This window comes from Osmia lignaria, chromosome 2, assembly GCF_051020975.1.
Source record: "Osmia lignaria lignaria isolate PbOS001 chromosome 2, iyOsmLign1, whole genome shotgun sequence".
Lineage (NCBI taxonomy): Eukaryota > Metazoa > Arthropoda > Insecta > Hymenoptera > Megachilidae > Osmia > Osmia lignaria.
In genome coordinates this window covers 4628047-4650607 of record NC_135033.1, presented here as the reverse complement: position 1 = coordinate 4650607, position 22561 = coordinate 4628047, and the positions used below count along the sequence as shown (strand labels likewise).

The window sequence follows — 22561 nt, the reverse complement described above, 5'->3', positions numbered from 1 at the left end:
AGATAATGTAATTAAATAATAAAAGAAAAGAGGGAATAATTTTTTGAATATCATTAATATTATACTATAATGATATAACGTTTAAATTTATTTAAACATATTCGTGTTATTCGTTAATAAAGTTTTGATTTGTTTTATTAAGATAAAATTTAAATAATGAACATTGTTTTTTCGACATCTGCATTGTAATTAGCAATCTGCATTAACAGTAATACGAAACTTGCTCGGTGTTCTCTGGAATTAATGTTGTTCCGTGCATTATCATAACAAGTTAATCTAATATTGACGCAAACATAATTACGGATTGTATATTTAACTCGTTAAATAACGCTGGCGGATATTGCGCGAGCACGAAATCGATCGTCTGGTAGTCAGTTAACGAAAGAAAAACCTCTGATAATTTCGTTCAATTGGCGTACACGAGTTCGTTAAAAATTGTCGAGTTAAACAGTATACGGAAACTGGAAGACAAATTGTTTCCCTTTCCTTCTACGAAAACTTGCTGTCGAGGACGCGAGGCGACGCGACGCGATGGTCGAGGATCGAGAACCGTGGAACTTCGTTAGCGATGCTACGCTGAAACTGCATCAAACTTGTCTACTTTCACCTGCAGCTAGTTATTAATACGAAAGCATGGTAAATATGCAGGGTAACGGGAACAATTCCGAGCGAACAGTAATAATTTCATTCTGGTTCGAGCGTCTCTCTGCTCGCATTAATGTTTCTTCTTCCATCGCGATTCCTGACTCAATATTCTCTATAATGTTATTTACCATCGTTAGATATTGTTTAACTTCGAGAAATCTGGTTTACTACTCGTTTAAACTGAAACTACGTGTCCTCGAATTAAAATTAACTATGCATGATTTTTCACTGTATTTTTTATTCTAATTTATTTGAAAACCCAATTCGAGACTTTTATACCTTTTTCATATGGAATTATTTATTGAAATTCATTAAATAACGTTAATTTTTAATATAATAATCATCAAATGTATATGAACCATATGAGTACTGTTCGGAAGTCGAATTGACAAAAAACTTATTGCTCTTGCAGCATTCCTTATATACCCAAATCCGGATACCCCCACTCCTTTTAGTTGTGTACTGGAGTGGGGGATTCGACAGGGGTATAAATAAGACGCTGCGACCCGCGAATCTGCAGTCGAAACGACAACACGGCAGGGAGGGGATGCGTGCCGAATGATGTTACAAATTATCGAGAACGCTGTAATCATTTTCCTCGAAGCTATCAATATACAATTTTATTGTAATTAAACAAATTTATCCGTATTATAATAATAATTATTATACTGCAATTAATTTTCGTTGAATATTATCCAACTGAAACGGATTCGATTACGCATTGTATTTATACAATATTGTTTGTTCGTTTAATCAGATCGTTTTTAATTATATTTACATATGATTAACTTTTCCTCTAATTTAATATTCAGAGACACAATCGAACAGAGATTCTTACAAATCTTCAAGGCAAACTCAGATGTCGCGTGGAAGGCTTAAGGCTGACTTGGAAGCTTTATTTTTGCAAGGAACTTTTTCCACGGACGAAGAAACAACACGGACTTCTCTCATAATACCCGACAGAAACAACACGTGGAAATCCTGGACGCTGGAAATTCCGTGGAGCAGGAATCGTTCGCGCCTCACAAGTCGATTTCGCGTTTAAATTCAGGACGCGTGCGAGATTCGCAAAGCTTCGACTCGAATCCCTCGCCTTGAATCGCTTGCGAATCGGCTTAACTTCGTAGCGAGTCTTTCGCGCACAGCCTGCCGATTCTTTCTCTTTGACTTCTGCAGCCGTTTGTTAGATTGGAATTTGTGCGATTTATTTGGAAAACGAAAACCTCAAAAGATTGATTGCTAAGAAAAATGAATATATATTATAAAAGTATCAATTTGTAATACCTCCAATTAAAAATGCAATCGTAGACTTAATTTCACCCCTTTGCAAAGGAACGTAATTCTTATGGTGTGATTCAAACACTAAAGTATTATTTGAAGAGAATTTTATTTCATGATATATCGATACAAGATATCTGAGAAAAAAGTGGTAGCCGATAAAAAGCTGAGGAAATTTTCTTCTATCCCTGATTCGTTGCAAGTTAAACATGCCAAATCAGAAAGGTTCCCGAAAATTATGAAGTTGTTTTCCGAGATCGGCCAAGCAAGCGAGCCTTTCATGCTCGGGGAAAACAGGGTTGGCAGAGGGCGGAGGCGGCATGCGTCGGGCCGAATTTACGAGGCGAGTACGACTTCTTTGGAACGAACACGCCCCTGGGGTAAATTATTTCTCCTCTGGGCCACCATTGCTTCCTGATGTTACTTTCACGTTCGAGTGCGAATGAACACGAAAGAATATTTCTGGATCTGAGGATTGAGGTCAGGCAATTTTTTCCTTCAAACGTAGCTTTTAACAATATTCCTCCATATTGAAAGATTGTATATGTAGATAAAAATTGGCGTGTAGTCGTTACATTCGTTAGAAGTAAAATAGAAGGAATAGAGTCCAAGTACTGTGCATCGCCGACCTTTCGGACGGATCCTTTCGGAAAGATTGGCTGGATATATGCAACGTCTGGGTCCCAATGTTTGTTGCATATATCCAGCTTTTACTGTATATGGTTCCATTTAAAAAACAAAACTTGACCATCATATCTCTTAAACTAATAATGCAAAAGATTTTTCACTTCGGCCAAAACATAGACCCCCTTTTCCCATGCAATTTTCATATCAATAATTTTTGGAATCATTAATAGTTACGGAATAAGAGCTCTGTATCTGTTTAAGTGAGACACCCTGTATAATATAGGGAAGTATGGTACCAGGAATAATGAAAACCGAGGAAAATGTTTCTAAACCCTAATTTCATCTATCTAATGATATCGAAAGCCAAAATTCTAAGTTCCACTCGAAACAGAAGAAATAGAATTTCCGGTTCTTTGATTTAAAAAACATGAGTTTACCTGTGAACAAATCCATGCGTAATACTCACCAACGAAAGGGTTGAATTTCTCCGTACTCGAGCCTCATCCCAAACGATTGGTTCTCAATGGAAAGGCATCGGAACGCCAGAGGGTGAAAGCAATTAGTTGGCTCACGGTCGAGCAGCGGAAACTATCGATGGACATAATCTTCTTGTAAAATCCTCGAACGATGAAGTTGGTCGCTAAACATCCCTAATTGCGGCCACGCGCGTTTTTCATCGTGGCCGGTCGATCGATACCTTTGAAATCTCTCGCGGAGGATCCTTCGGCGGGTTGTTGCACGCGTTTTCAAGCATACGCTTGCAATTGGCTGGCGCGGCAATTGCCGGCCAAGAACAAAAGAGCCACGCCGGAGTTCGTTATGACAGTTCGTTAGCTCCGTAAATTGCCGGGCCGCCGTTAATGGGCGGTTGCCAATTATCGAACCGATTACTCCGCTGAATTATCCGGCATTCATTCGTTCATTAGTTAACTGCAATTTTCTGCTGTGACACGCGAACTCGCTAGCCTCCTGTAAACTGTTGATAGCCGTCCGCCCTCTTATTCGTCCATCGCGAAAATTACGAGACAAGTTTCGTCGTTCCGGCTCCGCGCAATTGAAGACTCGTTAGAAAACTGTTGCTTCCTTATTGTTCCGCGAAACGAACTTTATACCTTTCATTATATTTTAACCCTTTCCACTCGTATGTCGCCATCCTACATTTTATTATTATACATATTATTTACATTAGTATTTCATTCTAGGGACCCTTGTTACAATGTTTTCCTTTAGTTTCTGTTTAAATGTGTGTGTACAATAAAAGCTGGATATATGCAACATCGCTATCCCCTCCACTTGGGGGATCCCCCTGTGACTAATACTAATTCAACGATAAAACTTTTTTATTTTTAACTTTTTCTTAATGAAACTTTTACTAACGCATTTGTGAGATTTTTCTGATTAAAATGATACCAAACATAAGGCAGGCCGTACACCAAAGATGCATCAAACACGCAACATGCAACATGCAACACGTCACATGTTGTGTACGAACGTAGAATAGGTATCGCGGCTGAATACAAACGATGTGTACGGACGCAGAATCGACACCTCGGCTGGATATATGCAACGTCTGGGTCCCAATGTTTGTTGCATATATCCAGCTTTTACTGTATATTAAAATAAAATTTTAAAAATTCCGAGTTGATTGGTAGCTTTCTCAAATATAAATACGAGTGCAAAGGGTTAAGAGGAAAGGATCACAGACAAGTACAAAAAATTGCTAATATTACAAAATTTTTAACGATAAGGCTTTCTATCGCCTTTGTAACTTAAAATTCCGTAGCCTTAATCAATTACCTGGAAACAACTAACAGTAAAAGTATTATAGCTACCACGAACCATTTCTTACTTCGTTATCGCATACAATCGACAGCTTTCCGTGTCTCGCATAAATTTCGTATCCCCCCGAAAAAGTCGCCCGTTCCCCTGGATCGGTTTATTTCATCGATAAAGTCGTTTTATCCGGCCGGGAAGTGAATAAAAAGCACGCGTGCTAGAATAAAAATCCACTGGCATTGGAATGGTTGTAGGTATAACCGAACGATCCGATAGACCGAATTCAAACGTTATTAAAAATCAAAGAAAAACAGTGAACGTAGGATAAATGGAAAGAAGTGGAGTAGGCACGCGGAGAGGAAGGAAACGAGGGAGATCGCATAAAATGTAAAATGTAAAAAGCACATTATACGTGTAATTGCTTTATTATTCTCGAAACGTTTCGGATGCCGCGTAAATGGGAGTTCGATAAAAGTATCCTTGTTTTATCGTTTAACAATAACGACCGACGTAGCGCGGCCTGCTCCCGTCGTTTTCTTCTATCGATATTCCATTTTTTCTTATATTTATTACCCCCGTCTATTTTAAATAACCGATACGGTGTCGTTCAGACGGATTGGAATTGTCGTAACGAGCATCGACGAGGACCTCGCTACACGGATCGTCCTGCTAGTCTAAATATTCACGACCCGAAAGATTTGCGCCCGACCGAATGGCGGACGAAGAGAATCGAGAGGGTTGCAAGAGGCGAGAACGGGAACTTTTATTCCGTTTCGAGGGACACGTTAACTCCGAGCAATGGCTGCTTTATTGCATAATCTCGCGAGGAAAAATAAAAAGCCTCGCCGAAAGAGGAGACATTTAAGGAGAACTTCTTGTCCCGTTGCTCGTAATCTTCGAGCTAGGAAACCTTTGGGAATCGTTGACACGCGGATATTGCCTGTAAAAGTTTTGAGAATTTCTTCGTTTTTCCTTTTCCTTTTATCGATGATCGTTTGTTTTTAAAGTTTTTCTCGCCTATTAATTCGCTCCGTCTTCTTTACTTCATTCACGTCATTGATATTTAATAAGGGAAACTTTCACTGAAACTTAAGTAGCAAACCTTTGATGATGATAATAAGGCGTTTATTAAACATTTTTAATAATCTTTGACAACGCTCTATGTAATATTTTCATTTTATGGAGTACATTAAAATTCGGTCTCATTTAATTACTCCGGTACGTTCAATTTCAGTTCATTTAACCAATATTAATTAGACGGAATATTAGTATTATATTGCGATATTAATCATCATAGGGACCAGCTGTACGCGCACGATATGAAAATTTAATCGATCACACGAGTGAAATTCATTAACGTTAGATTATATTTGATTGCAGGTACAAATTGGAAGTCGCTGGCAAGTCTTTACCTGTACTGACGAACCTGGACAAGGGTCGTTACGGGGTTCTGATCTTTGAGAACCTGAATAAGTACCTGCAGATGGACAAGTGGAACCGAGAATTGCTGGACAAATATTGCAGAGAATATTCGGTTGGCATCGTTGGTTTCGCACCGTCTGGCGAGGAAAGTTTAGTCGGTGCACAACTGAAAGGCTTTCCCCTTTTCGTCCATACTAATCTTCGACTAAAGGTCAGTGACCTTTGCATTAATATTCAGTTAATACTAGATCTACCAAGGGAGGTCAAAATGACTTGTTTGCATTTCTTATAATCATTATTCATTTTCAGTAAATTTTGTATGACTTTTTTTAAAATATGCAAATAACTAATTCTGTAAAACAGTTTCCTTTTTCCTTTTTTTTTTTTTTTGTCTTTTTGATGTAAAATTTTATGCAGTATACCTCCATATACCGAGATGAGTAATTTTAATCCCCACGGAACGTAGGTAAACTCGTGATTTTTTAAGTTTCTCATATTTTTGTATAGTTTATATACATTTCTAGAAAACTAAATATATTTTCGTACATCTACATTATACAAAATTACCATAAGAGACATAATGACTTATTAATTTGAAAAACAAGTCATTTTGACTCCTCCGGTAGAAATAGGTATACGTTAATCGCCGGTTAAGTAGAATTTTCACGACTCGTCCCTTCATTCTTCACCCATAATCCTGTAATTGCAACCAATCTCTCTGTTTTATATATTTTATTTCAAATGATCAGCATCGAAGCGCGTTAAATTTACACAGAAATATTATTTGCTGGAAAATTTGATCGTAAAAAACGGGGGATGCCAATTTCTCGCGCGTCGAAGAAAAGTTTCGAGGGAAAATGAGAAAACAAAATGTATTCGTTCAGCGTTAAGGGACGTTTTCCTGGAATATCTTGCGGGATCGCGTCACGTGCTATACCCTCGGATGAAACTCGTCCACGATGGCCATAGTTTTTATTGGTAGACGGAAAATAAATTTCGTCGCGTCGCTATAGAACATTTCGGACCGGTGCGGTGGTGGTTGGCGTCGGACGGAGGTGGAAGCCCCGATCGCGAGAAACTTCGAATTGGCAATCTCCGTTCCTGTGACGAAACGGCCCCGACTTTATTTCGCTGAAAAATTGCGACCACGTCACGAAAGAAAGCTCGATAAAACGAGGCAATAAAAACATCGATCTTGGCGCCATTCACCTCCACCGCAATACGACAAACGGCTCTAAGCGGTTCACCGAATACGTTCGATCAATTTCCATACGATTGTCTGCGCCTTTTAATTATCCCGAGGCTCTTGTTCCTTTCCTCAAGATTATTATTCCTGTTAATTGTTAGGCAAAAGGGTGATGTTTAAAAAAAAAGAGATTATTCTTTCGATAATTTTATTTTATTTTAATACACGGGTAAAGGAATGTCATATCCTTTGGTATACCTTTGGTATACATTAGTAATTTCCACCCTTTGCTTTGATGACAGCTTGTATCCTCTCCGACACGCTCTGTATACAGGGTGTCCAACGACTACATCAACAACCGAAGAGGGATGATTGACAAGGTGATTCTAAACAACTTTTTCCTTTGCCAAAATGTTGATTAAGGCTTCGTTTTCGAATTATTAACAAAAAACACTGGCCAATCAGAGCGCGCCTTTAGCACGGGCTGAACCTCGAGAGTGTTGGGTTTGTTCTGCGATCAAGCCGTGGTCGTGATCAAGTGCATCAGCACCACATTGGTATAGTAGGACTCGTTGGGCAAAAGTTGTATGGAATAATGAATGAAAAAAAGAAAAGAATAATAGTATCGAATTATTGGTTGCTCATGAACAAGCATGCTGATGCACTTGATCACGACCACGGCTTGAACGCAGAACAAACCCAACAACGTGGTTCGGCCCACGCTAAAGGCGCGCTCTGATTGGCTAGTGTTTTTTGTTAACAACTCGAAAACGAAGCTTTAATCAATATTTTGGCAAAGGAAAAAGTTGTTTAGAATCGCCTTGTCAATCATCCCTTTTCGGTTGTTGACGTAGTCGTTGGACACCCTGTAGATTGCTTGATCATATGCTTTATATCTTCATTATTTTCCCAAATATCTGGAATTCTTGTTTTCAACTCAGATAATGTGGTGCTTGGAGAGTTGTGAACAAGTCTTTTGAGTAGGCTCCAGACAAACACTCGCACGGCCCTTAATCGTTCATCGCCCATATGATTTTATTTTCATCACAATAGTAACAAATATATTCCTATATATACCTGGTTACCAATGTATTTAGTAATTGAATGAGCAAAGACAATCTTCCATGTATGACCTACTATTATAGCCATAAAAGTGAAATTTTCGTACGTGGTCCTAATTCAATGATCAGGGACTGTAGTATTCTAGTTCATCGAGAACGTCCAAGTTTTCCAGGAACGGAGAAAATGTGATCGGTTTTTCTCCCTCAGGATGCTCAGCTGAATGCAGCGTCCCCTATTCTCCGATTAACCAGATCCGGGGAAACAGCCTGGGGACCACTTCCTGGCGGTGACTGGACCATTTTTCAGGCCAATCACAGCACCTACGAGCCGCTGGCTTGGGCTCATCGGGACAGCCTCGACTATCCGGCCAACAAAAGTCCTCTGGCAACCGTCATTCAGGTGAGTCGCCAGTTCACCTAGCGCTTCGAACTCGAGATTGATTCTGAATCAACCACTGAACGATCGAGGATTAATATAAAATCGAGTTACTTGTATTATTATTATACTTGAAACGTATTTTTCTTGTAGTTGCTCTAAAAAAGCTATCATTTTGGTGACGTAAATGAGCCGGGATGATAGCAGCCGATGGAACTTGCACACTATCCTAATTAGCAAATTAATTAACGCGCCTGCTGTTTATCGCTTTTCTTTTCGCGACTTCCGAAGCCGTTGCGGTAAATTCATTAGACCTGCTTTGCCGAAGTGTAGCTGCTAACGTGGCTACCAGGAATATTAATTATAACACACAAAAGGACGAGATGAAGGGTGGTTTCCATGGGTGGTGGCGCGCGATAAAAAGTACGCGTCAGAATCTTTCGACCGTTCGTTATGTTGAATCTTTTGTTCAAAGTGACTTGATCCCGTACCGTAACGCGTCACCAGGGAAAATTCAAATAGAAACAGCCGTTTCTTGCATGGATTATTAATTAATACCTGCATTGTTGACGCGCAAAGTGACGTCGGAACGCGAAGTTCGTTTAATTAAACGCGATTGTTACATCGCGTCTTTTCATCCATCCGAAACTCTTCTAATGTTACATGTTTAAAGAATTTCGTTTCGTCTCATTAATGAACGCACTTTTTCAAATTTCGTCCTCCAAAAGGCTTCGATTTCTAACGATTTTCCCCTTAATTAACAACCTATCTTTCACGCCAAAGGTTTTACCGCTGTTCGTTTTAAACGTTCTCCTCGTTCGATTTTCAATCTGGAATGTCATTTCCGATCAGGTGGCCAGCGTGGTGGATGCTGCGGAGATGAGAACACAATCCTCGAATCCGTCGTTATTGACCCCGGTGGTGGTCAGGTTGTTTGAACCGGTGTTCGTGGTGGAAAGACAGTTTAGCCTTTGGTCGATATCAGTGCTGGTTTCTTGGTCACGGAGTTTCTATTTGATTATTGTACGTGAACATACCTTTGAACACGTTGCTATCTGTAACAGACAGGAAACTATACTTGGTATCGTTATTCCGTCTAGAGTATTCCAATTTATCCCTTTAACTACGGCTGTGGTTTATAAACCACATACTAAAATTATAGCCAGAGGCTGGTGTGGTATATAAATAACATGTGAATATTTGTTAATATCAAATAGCGGCTATGGCTTGTATAAAAAAAATAAAAATAAAATAAATACAATGTAGGAACAGAAAAAGACGTTTCGTCTCAGGATCGTCTGGCAGACTCGTCAGTGGGGCTGACGACAGACGATCCTTGCCCCAGACGCCTAAACCCCGCTTTACAGAACTCATATAATCGCAGCCAGCGAGAACAGACTCAATCCCGCTGCCACCTAGCGGTCGCCGACCCGAGCTAAGGGCTTCCGGGGAAACTCACCGCCTTCCCCTTCCACTAAACGCCTACAACAATAAAAAAAATCTTTTAAAATTGTAGGCGTTTAATGGAGGGGAGAGAGTTTCGTCTCCCCGGACGCCTTGAGTTCGGGCCGGGGACGCTAGGTGGCGACGAGATTATCGGTGTTCTCTCGCAAGCGCTCGCCCGGCATGCCGTTCAGATATATACAGGGTGTCCCAGAACTGGGGTAGGAACGGAAGAGGGATGATTGGTGAGGTCATTCTAAACAACTTTTTCCTTTGCCAAAATGTTGGTTAAGGCTTCGTTTTCGAGTTATTAACGAAAAACACTGGCCAATCAGAGCGCGCCGTTAGCGCGGACCGAACCACGAGAGTGTGTGGGTATGTTCCGCGCGGTCGTGATAAGGTGCCTCGGCACTACGTCGGTATGATGGGATTCGTTGAATAGAAGTTGCATCGGATAATGAATAAAAATAAGAAAAGAATAATTGTATCGAATTATTGATTACTCACGAACAACGAATCCTATTACACCGACGTGGTGCCGATGCACTTGATCATGACCGCGCGGAACATACCCAACACTCGCGTAGTTCGGCCCGCGCTAACGGCGCGCTCTGATTGGCCAGTGTTTTTCGATAATAACTCGAAAACGAAGCCTTAACCAACATTTTGGCAAAGGAAAAAGTTGTTTAGAATGACCTCACCAATCATCCCTCTTCCGTTCCTACCCCAGTTCTAGGACACCCTGTATAAGTTCCGAATAGCTGTACGATAGGTGTCTGAGGCAGGGATCGTCTGTCAACCCTACTGGGCAAGTCTTGACAGACGATCCCGAGACGAAAAACGCCTTTCTCTCTCTTACAAATTTAGAATATTACTTCAGTAATATTAATTTAAAATTAGAGTGATCGGCTGCGCTTAAAAGTTTACCACCCGTAGTTATTTATTAAGAGGGTAAATAAAATTCCTTGGAATATTCTATTTAAAAGAGTATTAAGTTACAGTGTGAAAGAAATGAAAAATTCCTGACATTGAAAAGATATTTCTAAGAAAGAGCAACGTTCAGTTTCTTTATTCATATCAATTGTTATTCAAGGCCACACTTTATCCTTCCCACCCTCAAGATTCTTATTTTCTCGAGAAACACGGGTCCAGGAAAACGAAAACAAATGTGAAGTTTCCGCGGAGCGCATACGCCGTGCCGGCCCAGTTTCATCCTGCGCGTGAAGAGAGGGTGCCTCGAATCTCCTCGGCAGAAATGAAGATGGAAAAGCGAGGGTAGAATGTGGTAAGAGGGTGGAAGAGTACACGTACGAATAAGGAAGTGGCTGGGAATTGTAGATGGGATGCAGATAAGAGAAATAGGAAAGTGTATAAAAGTAACTGCGAAGGGGATGATAGTTCTACGTACGGTCAAGGGAGAGGCGAATAAATGAAGACAAACTCGAAGGAATAAAAGAAACTAGGGCAATAGAATTAACCGAGAAGGGAGAGGAATTGCGAACAGAAAATATGAAAAAAGAGAATAAATGAAGTTTATAATACTAATAAAAACCGGAAAAGTGAACTAACCTGAAGAAGGGTGGATAAAGAGACGAAATAAAGTGGCGCGGTCTGCTAAACAAAGCAGAATAGGGAACAACGTGAAATAATGTAAATTAGGTGAAGCTTGGGGGTTGAAATAAAGAGGAGAAAGAATGAGAAGGAATGTCGGAGAAGGAGAATATTAAGAAGAAGAAAAATGAACGAATTAAAGGCGAGGGAAGGAAGGGTAGGAGGAGGGTCTCCAGGGGGGCCAAGAAACAGTTCGTAAAGCTGTTCAGCTGGGCGTTTACATTCGTGCTGGAATTCGCGATTACAAGATTCCACGGCACTAAAGGCTGGCCCGGAAGCCAGGGCGCACCGGATGAGAGCACAAACAGGGTGATCCATAGAATGCGAAAATGCAGACACGAATCCCTCTTGAGATATGAAAGTGGCGCGAAAAAAAGTATCTTTAATCTAAAAATATGTGATATATTCGAATAAAAAATGTGAAACTTTCTGTTAGATCATCGCAACAGTTTCATTCGTTTTAGAGGATTAGCTTTCGTGGTATTTGGTTTGATTAATTTCGCGGTCGCAAGGCAATAATGCAACGTTCGCTCGCGTGCCACTTGACCACTTAGATTTAGGGATCGTGCAACCCTAGAAGTGAGAGGGTGTAAGTAGATTTAGGGAAGGTACAAACCCTAGAAATGCGTACGCAGTAGGTTCAGGAACTTTACAACCGTAGAAGTTTCCGGGGTAGAAACGCTACCCATGGTGGTTAGAATCACCGCAAAGTGATGTAAAAGCGGCCAGTGGAGATAGCCAAGGTTTCGATCGATTTCAGTTAGAGTCAGTGTCACGAGAATGATATCGAACTTGAATTAATTGGATTTCATAGGTGATTTGATCAAAGATAAGCTCTTCTCTGGCTTCTTTTGCATTGAATTTTAGACTTCATTTCAGATAGGTACTCTCTCTGTAGCTGAAGTGTCTAATTAAATTAGATCAAAGTCAATTAATTCTTCTCGTTTAGATTTTTATTTTAACACTTGCTATTTTGTAATGATTTATTTCTAAAGTACATGAAATTCAAAAACGTAATCTTCATTCGGACATCTGATAAATAGAGGAGAGTGTTTTCAGTAGAATCAATGTTGATTATTCACTGAATACTCGTTTACTTAACTACTGCATGGTTCATCCGGTAGAATGAAATCCCTTTACCGTTCGTTGTATGCACAGCTGTTCCCGTTCTATATTATAGTAGAGTTTTCTAATTGATCATAGTTTTCAGACAGATCCAACGTCCAGTATCCTCCTCCCATCTAGAATTTACCTCATTACAGAATTTAAAACTAACAGTCAGTGTTATAAAGCGTTTTACTACCTGCAACAGCAGTATCCTGCAAAGTTCTTCCGCCAACAGTAATAAATCTCTCCTATCACCATCAAGCATCTTCTCGTCTAAATAGCAACGAGTATATTCGCGACTACGAAACTTACTTTGCTTCCGGAATACAAAGTTGAAGAGAATTGAAACATTTTTTCTCCTGTAATTTTATCTTCTCTGCGATTATTATCGTAGTTTTGATTATTTCATTTCCAACCACTCTCATCGCCAACTTGGCATCACAATAGGTACATAAACACACAAGGTACAAGAATACAGAATAAATTCTCCCAAGGGAGAGAAAAAGGCGTTTCCATCTCGAGATCGTCTGCCAGACTCGTCAGTGGGGCTGACGACAGACGATCCCTGCCCCAGACACCTAAACTCCGCTTTTCGGAACTCATATAATCGCATGCCGGGGGACCGCCAGCGAGAACAGACTCAATCCCGCTGCCACCTGGCGGTCGCCAACCGAAGCTAAGGGCGTCCGGGGAGACTCACCGCCTTCCCCTTCCACTAAACGCCTACACTAGTACCGCTCAGAGATGGAAAGTACACTAGAGAGAGAAATGCGGGTACGATTGGTCGTAGTCGGTACGTCACGCCATTGGCCGATGCGATCACACACTAATCGCATCCTCTGATAAAGAAGAAAAATGAGACTTCGCGACAAAGCGAGATGGTACGAGGTCAGCGTTGCGGGGAACTTTGAACGCGAAGATCAAACGTGGGGACAGGGCGGAGGGTACGAAGTACTCCCTTTGCCCCTCTGCCGTCCCGCTAGTGTACTTTCCATCTCTCAACAGTAATAAATTCTTGGCAGAGTTTACAAGTACGCTAACCCTCGGATGGCGGACCATGGAGAGAGACCGAATTTTAATTCAATTTTGTATTTCATATTATCTCTCATTTTTTTAAATTTTATACTTTCTCTTTGAAAATTATTCTAGTTGAGCCTCGATTGACTCAGACTCCGTTGTTCGAGGGTTAAAAGATCCATCTATATAAGCGATTGCAAGTGAAGTCCATAACGCAAAGGCTGATCCGATAAAGGTAGAAGTTATGGAGGAGCATCAGGTGCTGCATAGTTGCAGCGTGTTTCTCGTTGTACACTGCTGGCGTCGTTTCAAGATAATCCTGAACAGGCAATTTGTTAATTGCGTTGTGTCAGCCAGGAACTCACGGTTCGCCGTTGCATTTTCAAACGGCCGACACGAAACGGAGCTTGTTAGCAGTAAACAACAATAATAATCTCGCTGATAACCCCGTTACGCGGCCACGGACGATAGGCTGGGAGTTTCACGGATCGCAGGTAGCCGGGTAATTAAATCAGAGGCCAATCAACCGTTGATTCATTCGATTAATGAGCATCGGCGCAAGCTTGCTTCATTTACCGTCATTCGAGCCGGCTATTTATTTTGTTTTCCTGGGCACGACTTCGTTGCCACGAATCGCAACCCCCCTCGTGAAAGAAGAAGAACCGGAGAATCCATTGAATCGATTAAAAAGCGTACTGACATCCCTTTCGATAACACGAATCGTCGATGAATCGTTTCTTTCAACCGCACGACGGCTTCTTTATTCTCGTTCCGGGCGAACGAGATTGAAATTCGATTTCGTTGATCGGTGAAAAAAAATGAAAGAAAGGGAAGCGTTTTGTTTGAAACGACCTGGAGAAACTGTCCGTGGAAAATCGTTCGCTTTCGTGGATTCCGGAAAAGAATCGAAGATGAATCTTGTTCGTTTGCTGGAGAATTCCTCGAACCATTCAAAACCCTTCGAAGCTTAATATTCGAGAGTAGCTGCTGTCTATTCAATTTCTGATTCATCGAACACGATCTTTCGTGGGTAGGCTTGAAATTGTTGAATTAAAAGACAACGAAAATTGATACGTTTGTATAATAATCAATTTCTCTCCGTATAGTTGAAATCGAACTCACCAATGGCAGAGTGAAAAATAAAAATACCAACAGAATTTTAATTAACGATCCTCTGTTCCGTTTCCCCTTAACTTCTCTATTATATCAAATTTCACATATTTCGAATAAAAAAGCAAACAGCGCAATTCGAACCGTGCTGTCCATCGAATGCGAATGAAATATCGCCAGGCATGTTTCGCTACTACCGAAAAAGGAAATTACCATACGCGGGTCAAAGCTAACTATTTACTGCTACAATATAGAGGCAAATTTTCTGAATAATTTCTTTTTGTTACAAAGAGAAATCTAAAATCACAAGATCCATTGATTCCATAAAATATGCAAACATCGAGGTATTAAATAACCTTAATAATTATTTCGAAATATTTTTCGACGATTCCCTTTTGCGCCACGGGATTCTCTATGGAATTTGATCAATATTAAATACCAGCCTCCGTTATCGGTTCACCCTTTCGGTGAGCTATTTCATGTGAATAGGCTCGTTCAATTTCCATCCATTCCGATAGACGGAAAAAGCCTCGCTTAAATAAACAATATCTACTAATCACCATTCGTTCCGATGAACGTTCATACGAGTTTACGTTACAGGATCACGGCAGGTTCGACGGGATTCAAAGGGTGTTTTTCGGCGGTGGTTTGCGATTTTGGTTGCACAATTTGCTGCTGCTCGACTCGTTATCGTACCTGTCGCACGGTCAGCTGAGCTTAAGCCTGAATCGCATGATCCTGGTCGACGTCGACGACATTTTTGTCGGTGAAAAAGGCACCAGGCTAAGGAAGGACGACGTGATGGCGTTATTGGCTACCCAGCAGAGGATTCAGGCGCTGGTGCCAGGATTTAAATTCAACTTGGGGTTTTCAGGGAAGTACTTCCATCACGGCACCGCCGAGGAAAATCTGGGGGACGATATGCTGCTGGAGAACGTCGACAGGTGGGTGCACTTTTTTTTTTTTTTTTTGGATCTACCCATTTTTTACGTTGTTACATCGTTTGGTTGGCGGATTTTCCAGAGAATGAAAACGGTTCAACAGCATTGAAAAGGGAAATTGGCGAGAGTTATTGCACGAATTGGAGGGTAAACAGAACGCGAAAAGATTCATTGTCGAGGCAAATTGACGTACCGAGACATCAGTGTGCACGCGTCACGGTTAATTGAACTCGCGGAAGTTGCACCTGTTTGCTAATCGTTGCAATTTGCTCTTTGCTATGCCTACACTGTGCAATTGCTTTACTATGGGCGACGATTAGCTCTGTTGTGTGCCTTGTTTAGTTTCATTGCGAATTGAAATATATTGTACAGTGTCTTCTGGAATAATTGAGCCAATTCGTCAGTCAGTGACATTTCAAATACTTCTACGATCTTTCTCCTATCTGAAATGAAAATATCAATAGATTTTTATAAAAAATGACTGTTTTTTAAAATACAGTGGATGATCAAATTATTCGAGCATTAATCCTTAAATGAAAACCAAGTTAAACGGAGTTTTTGTTATTTTTTTATGATATATTGTTACTTGTAAAATTATGATACGCAGTTGAAAGAAGTGAAAGTTCTTGACTGGCCTGGAAATTCTCAGGACCTCAACCCCATCAAAAATTTGTGGAAATATTTATTATTAATAATAAATGTTAATTGATTGAACGTTCAATAGAAGTATGGGCTAGAAATAAAGCAATCAAAATGAATTGCTTAAGATGCATCGAAAGTATATCGAAAAAAGAATTAGTGGAGAATTATTGATTAAAAGTTATTCAATGTAAAAACCTTAAAATTGTGATTCTATGTCTATACAAACACGAAAAACCCATTTTTCATACCATGGCTCTAATAATTTGATCACCCACTGTAATTGGAAGTACAAATTTTCTTTCCTTTCCTTCTTCCGAGAGAAAGAGAAGGATTAATTTAATTTACGCGAACAAAGTGGTTTGTAACTTGCAGATTTACGTGGTTCTCTCACATGTGGAACCACCAACAACCCCATCTTTACGAGAATGTGACTCATCTACAGTTGGACATGGCACTGAACAAACAGTTCGCGAAAGACCACGGGATACCGACGGGAAGCGGTTACAGCGTAAGTCCTCATCATTCCGGCGTTTATCCGGTTCACGAGGGGCTGTACGAAGCCTGGAAAAGGGTGTGGAATATCAAAGTCACCAGCACCGAAGAGTATCCCCATTTGAGGCCGGCTCGATTACGAAGAGGCTTCATTCATCGAAACATAATGGTACATATTCGACGAGTATTTATTTAACACAATAAAATACAGGGTGTTCGATAACAGGTGGAAGATTTTTTAAGGGGTGATTTTAGGGATCAAAATAAGACGAAATAGTGTTTCCGGCTTTGTTTTCCAGTAATTAACATTTAAAAATTCGAGTAAAAAGCGCCTAAAACCTGCAATCTGCCCAGCACCGACGACTGAACGTCAGGTCAGCAGGGGTGAGTACAGTCATAACCAAGAATAATTGAATAATAGAAACTTACCTCGTGCAATTCTGCTTCTCGGTACTGCAATATTCGGCTTTCTCTTCTGGATTATGAATGTACCAACCCCTGCTGACCTGACGTTCAGTCGTGGGTGCTGAGCGGGTTGCAGGTTTCAGGCGCTTTTACTCGAATTTTTAAATGTTAATTACTGGAAAACAAAGCCGCGAACGCTATTTCGTCATTCTTGATTTTCGTCTGATTTTGATCCCTAGATTCACCCCTTAAACAATCTCCCACCTGTGGTCCTATATAACGGAAAATTGTCTACTCTACCCAGTACCTGTCACTCGAGCAAGAAATAAATTAATAGAAAAATGCAATTTGGAATTAATTTCGAAGTTAGACGAGCGAGTTAAATTCTCACTCATTGTTTTTACCATCAGCAATGCGATTCGAACGTGCCGATAAACATTGTTTCTCGCTAACAATTGGCTGCCCGTTGGGAAACTATGCCGAAAGCAATAAACGAATTCGCGTTCGGGAAAGCGAATCGGTAATTGCAAGCTTCGCCATTCGTTCGTCGGCCAGTCTTTGCTCAAAGTTGCACCGTTTGCCTTCGAGATGGCTCGTAAAAGAGTAACACGAGAATCCGCGATTTTCTTCAGAAGATTGGCACGCGAATTGAGACTACCGAGTGAAACAGTCTCGTCGTTTAAGACCTATCCTAGAAAAAGTAAGAAAAGGGGTGTAAAAAATGAATAGAAGATTGATTTCCCTCGAGAACTCGTTCTTGTATACCGTGTCAGATTAAAAAGTAATACGAATGCGTGTTCCTTTTGTCGAAGGTTCTACCGAGGCAAACATGCGGCCTTTTTACACACACGATCTTCATCGATAGATACCCAGGTGGAAGAGACAAACTAGACAAATCCATACAGGGTGGAGAATTGTTTCAGACCATCGTTCACAATCCTGTAAGTAATACAATATTAAATTTATAGTTTCAAGTACAGGGTTATCCAAATTGAGTGTCACATCTTCAAATTGAAATAAAACGCTAAGTATTTGATTTTTGTATGGTTATTTTATTTTAATACAATACAATTTTATGACATTAATTATGAAAAACAATATCATTTAACAGTCCTTGATACGTTTGATCAAATTTAACGAACGAGTAATTTTTTACGAGGAGGAGACACCAATTGCCACCAAGATCGGATGATTTAACACCATTAGATTTTTTTATGAGATTTATGGAAAGTAAAGTTTACGCCAATAATCCAAAGACTATTGAACAAAATCACAGTCGGTATTGATGAAATTGAATTCCACTTGTATGAAAATATAATGAAAAATTGGGTGAAACGCATCAGGCTCGTGAAAAATGTCGAGGAGGACATTTAAATAATATCGTCTTTGATAGACTTTGTTAAAATAAAGAAACCATAAAAAAAATCACATACTTTCCTTTTTATTTCAATTTGAAGATGCAACACTCAATTTGGATAACCCTATAGAAGATGTTCTGTATTTTCAACCATGATTTTTTACAGATTAATATTTTTATGACGCACATGTCGAACTACGGAAACGATCGTCTGGCATTGTACACCTTCGAATCGGTGATCAAGTTCATTCAATGTTGGACGAATTTGAGGTTGTCCAGCGCGCCGCCCCTTCAGCTAGCCGAGAGGTACTTTCAACTTTACCCGGAGGAATCTGATCCCGTGTGGGGTGTAAGTTCTTCGTCAGTTACGTCGAATAAACCGTATTCCCTCGACAAAGAGGAAGGCTCCATAAGTGTACGAACTCACGTAATCGTGTTTGCCGAATTTTCAGAATCCTTGCGACGACCAGAGGCACCAAAAGATCTGGTCGAGGAACAAAACCTGTGATCAATTGCCGAGGTTCCTGGTAATCGGACCTCAAAAAACTGGCACCACAGCTCTCTATACTTTCCTTTCCATTCATCCAGCGATAAGCAGCAATTTACCGAGTCCCGACACGTTCGAGGAGATTCAGTTCTTCAATGGAAAGAATTACTACAAGGGTCTCGACTGGTGAGCCGTCACGAATCGAAAAACTCGCCTCGTTAATCCTCTTTCGAATCGTCTAATTAATCCCGTACGATACGTGGTTATTTGTCCAGGTATATGAGCTTCTTTCCAGCGTCGAAGAACGAAAGTTCACGGTATCTGTTCGAAAAATCGGCAACCTATTTCGACGGAGAACTGGTACCTCGTAGAGCACACGCCCTGCTACCGAGAGCCAAGTTGATCACCATACTTCTCTCGCCTGCGAGGCGCGCCTATTCCTGGTACCAGCACACCCGGGTCCACGGAGATCCTGTAGCGAACAATTATTCCTTTCACTCGGTTATCACCGCGAGCGATACCGCTCCGAAACCCCTTCGCGATCTCAGGAACAGGTAAGTCGCGGCGTTCTATAATAATTTTACTATTCGTTAGGGAACGCGCGCGTGTCTGTGCAATCGGAACGAAACGCATCCGCGAAAGTTTCCTCGCAGCTTAAATGCAAATAATAACTTCATCCTGGCACGTAATGGCCGCGCGGAGGAGACGGACGGAAATCTAAATTGCTGATGCGTTTCCCGTGCGCGAATATTAATTTCTGCTTGAAGAATAAATTGTATTAAATATCGCTACTCTATTACCTCGTTACAGATGCTTGAATCCCGGAAAGTACGCTCAGCATCTGGAGAGATGGCTGTCCTATTATCCGCCTCAGCAATTGCACATCATAGACGGCGAACAGTTGCGTCAGAATCCTGTGGAAACGTTGCACGAGTTACAAAGGTTCCTCAAGATTACGCCCGCTTTCAATTACTCGTCCCACTTAAGGTACGACCCGAAGAAGGGTTTCTTTTGTCAGGTTACCAACGAGGATCGCACGAAATGTCTCGGTAAAAGCAAAGGCCGCCAGTATCCACCGATGGAGGATAAATCGTACAAATTGCTGCAGGTACGTATCGGATGGATGATTTATTCAAACGGCAAAGGATCCTCTGTAACTTGTCTGTCTCTTTACAGAGATATTATTTGTCCCACAATACGGCGCTAGTTAAATTGTTGAAACGTTTGGGACTGAGGACGATCCCGCAGTGGTTGAAGGAAGATCTCACCGACACGGTGATGACCTAGCAAACGTCGATTATATGAAACGACACCGTTTCCGAGCTGTTCATCTCGACGGTAAACGAGATCCATCGTTTACTAGCGGAAGATCTGTAAAATAATTGTACATTTAATATTCCACTGGACTCCGGTGATCCTCGACGAAAGGACCATTTACAAAGGCCTATTTCCCAGTTGATTGGCCTAAGAACGGTGGAGAGCCTGCGAAACTAGTCACTTAAGCGGTTTCACGGTATCACGAACCGTAACTGTCGATCGTTGTTAAAGAAATAACGCTATTATTAACGTTACATTATTAATTGTCATCGTTGCTACGTCCTAGGAGGATATGATTATTAACACAGCCCGCTCGCTGGTGCCATCATCCGTCTGTATTAGGACGCCTTTCGTTCTAATCATTACTGGTAAGCCGAACGAGAAACTAACGATGATTTCTAGTTTGTATTCGAGTTATAAATTCCAACTCGATCTTGATACGACATTTTCTTTCAACGAAATCGAGAATATTTTGGTAAGCCGAAGACCATGAAGAAAACGCACATCGGTGAATCAGGTTTGCAGCCCGATAACTCAATGACAATTTGGAAGTTGAAACAAGGTAGGGGATTTTTTCTTCTTTTTTTTTAAAGAGGAGATTCTTAGTCTTGAGACGTGGTCGGTTCAAATGGTATTACAATTTTTGGGAAAAATTTATTTCCTCGTGAAAGTGATCGGTATGCCGATCGATGATCCCTCAATCAGTCCTTCTCTCTATCTCTGTCGAAGTACTAATTGCAGGATCGTTTCTGCGAGTGTGAGATTTTGGGTCTTTGAGCTTTCCTCCCGCCCACTTACCTCTCGGAGAGACAATGTACATTAATTATCGTCGTGTAAGGGTATATAGATGAACAGAATTATGATAATGATTCTATGTATATTTTGACAATACTATTCTTGGTACCGCCGACGAGAAAGGCATATGGAAGGTGTGTGATCGCGTCCGTTTGTACATTTATGTATCGTACTATTTTGATGTGATCGTAGGTGTACCATAATGTTAAAAGAATTAATTAAAAGATGGAATAACTATTATAGGAATGATCGCGATTGAGATCAAGAACGCTGATCTTAATTGATGAGGTGATAACTGCCTATTCGCAATAATTGCTATTGTCACGTTTTAAGGTACACGGAGGTTCTAGTTTTACGACAATCCTGAGTTCCGTGATAGATGAATTAATTAATTATTCGTTGTTGAAGAAAATCAAAGGATTTTTGGAAACTTTAATACCTGATGTATTATACTTAGCAAATCGTGTAAATCGCCAAGCGGAAATGCATTGTTGGGAATGAAATGATTGTTCGCAATGTATAGTTTAATCATGACGATCGTTTGTTGAATGCATATCAGTTACAGTTATCTTTGTTAATCATGTATACGATGTATTTATAATTACTTTTTTTTTTTTTTTTATAAGTACCAATGAAACTTTCCTTCTCACGCCATCTTTTTAATACTGTTTTAATCGTAATTGTACTGTTGCTTTCTAACTCAGTTTGAAAAATGTTTTCTTTTTTAATTAGATATCTATTCATTTAATAATGCAAGCTGATACTTAAATAAAAAAAAAAGAAAATAGCACAACTGTAACACACTGTGAAATTAATAGCAACAGGTATTGTAAAAATGGTAAATTTTTGCCTCTTAATGAGCGATTTAGAAACTACGACGTCATTCCCTGTGAAATATATACCTATTTATAAAAAAATCTCCTATCATCATTTTACATTTAGATGATATTTTATTAGAATTTTGTTATCCCTTGTATATTTTGTTTTCACTTTTATACTACCCGTTAAATCGTGTCACGTGACGTTTAACGAATCATGTACAAAGTTTATTGTTAATAATATATGATAGTTAATAATAATGATAATTAACGTTAAGCGATTGATCTGTTTCGTCGAATCGTGCCATTTTACCAGTGTTGTACATACGGTTGTATTATTGTACCAATCGCAGAGTTGGATCTCTAGAGTCAATATTATCAATTATGTTCAGTATGGCGGTAGCAACAATTTGTCCAAATTGCTACCAGCTGACAATAATGAAACCAGAATCACAAAAACCATAGGGAGATGCACGATACAAGTGTAAAAGATTTCAAAGTCCTTATAGCGATTAGCAATACTTCATCGTTGGTTTCTTCGTTTTGTATAAAATTTGCTTCTTTTTAATTTATTTTATAAGATTCCTGAGATTATTTTCTAACACTGGAATGAATTATCCTCTACCGTTATTTCTTATCTCAACGACA

General features: G+C 40.2%; 1 protein-coding gene across 3 annotated transcripts in view; it reads left to right on the top strand.

Moving 5' to 3' along the window:
• The window catches only part of sfl (N-deacetylase and N-sulfotransferase sfl), a 241618-nt gene extending 219878 nt beyond the window's left edge, over positions 1-21740 (top strand). For all 3 annotated transcript variants that reach the window (XM_034327844.2, XM_034327843.2, XM_034327842.2), the window contains 10 exons: positions 5707-5959; positions 8204-8395; positions 15260-15603; positions 16615-16903; positions 17952-18080; positions 18663-18845; positions 18949-19169; positions 19259-19537; positions 19794-20091; positions 20160-21740. In XM_034327844.2, coding sequence (XP_034183735.1) covers positions 5707-5959; positions 8204-8395; positions 15260-15603; positions 16615-16903; positions 17952-18080; positions 18663-18845; positions 18949-19169; positions 19259-19537; positions 19794-20091; positions 20160-20270 — 2299 coding nt within the window. In that variant the 3' untranslated portion in view covers positions 20271-21740. The remainder of the gene's footprint in view (positions 1-5706; positions 5960-8203; positions 8396-15259; positions 15604-16614; positions 16904-17951; positions 18081-18662; positions 18846-18948; positions 19170-19258; positions 19538-19793; positions 20092-20159) is intronic.
• The last annotated feature ends 821 nt before the right edge of the window (positions 21741-22561 follow it).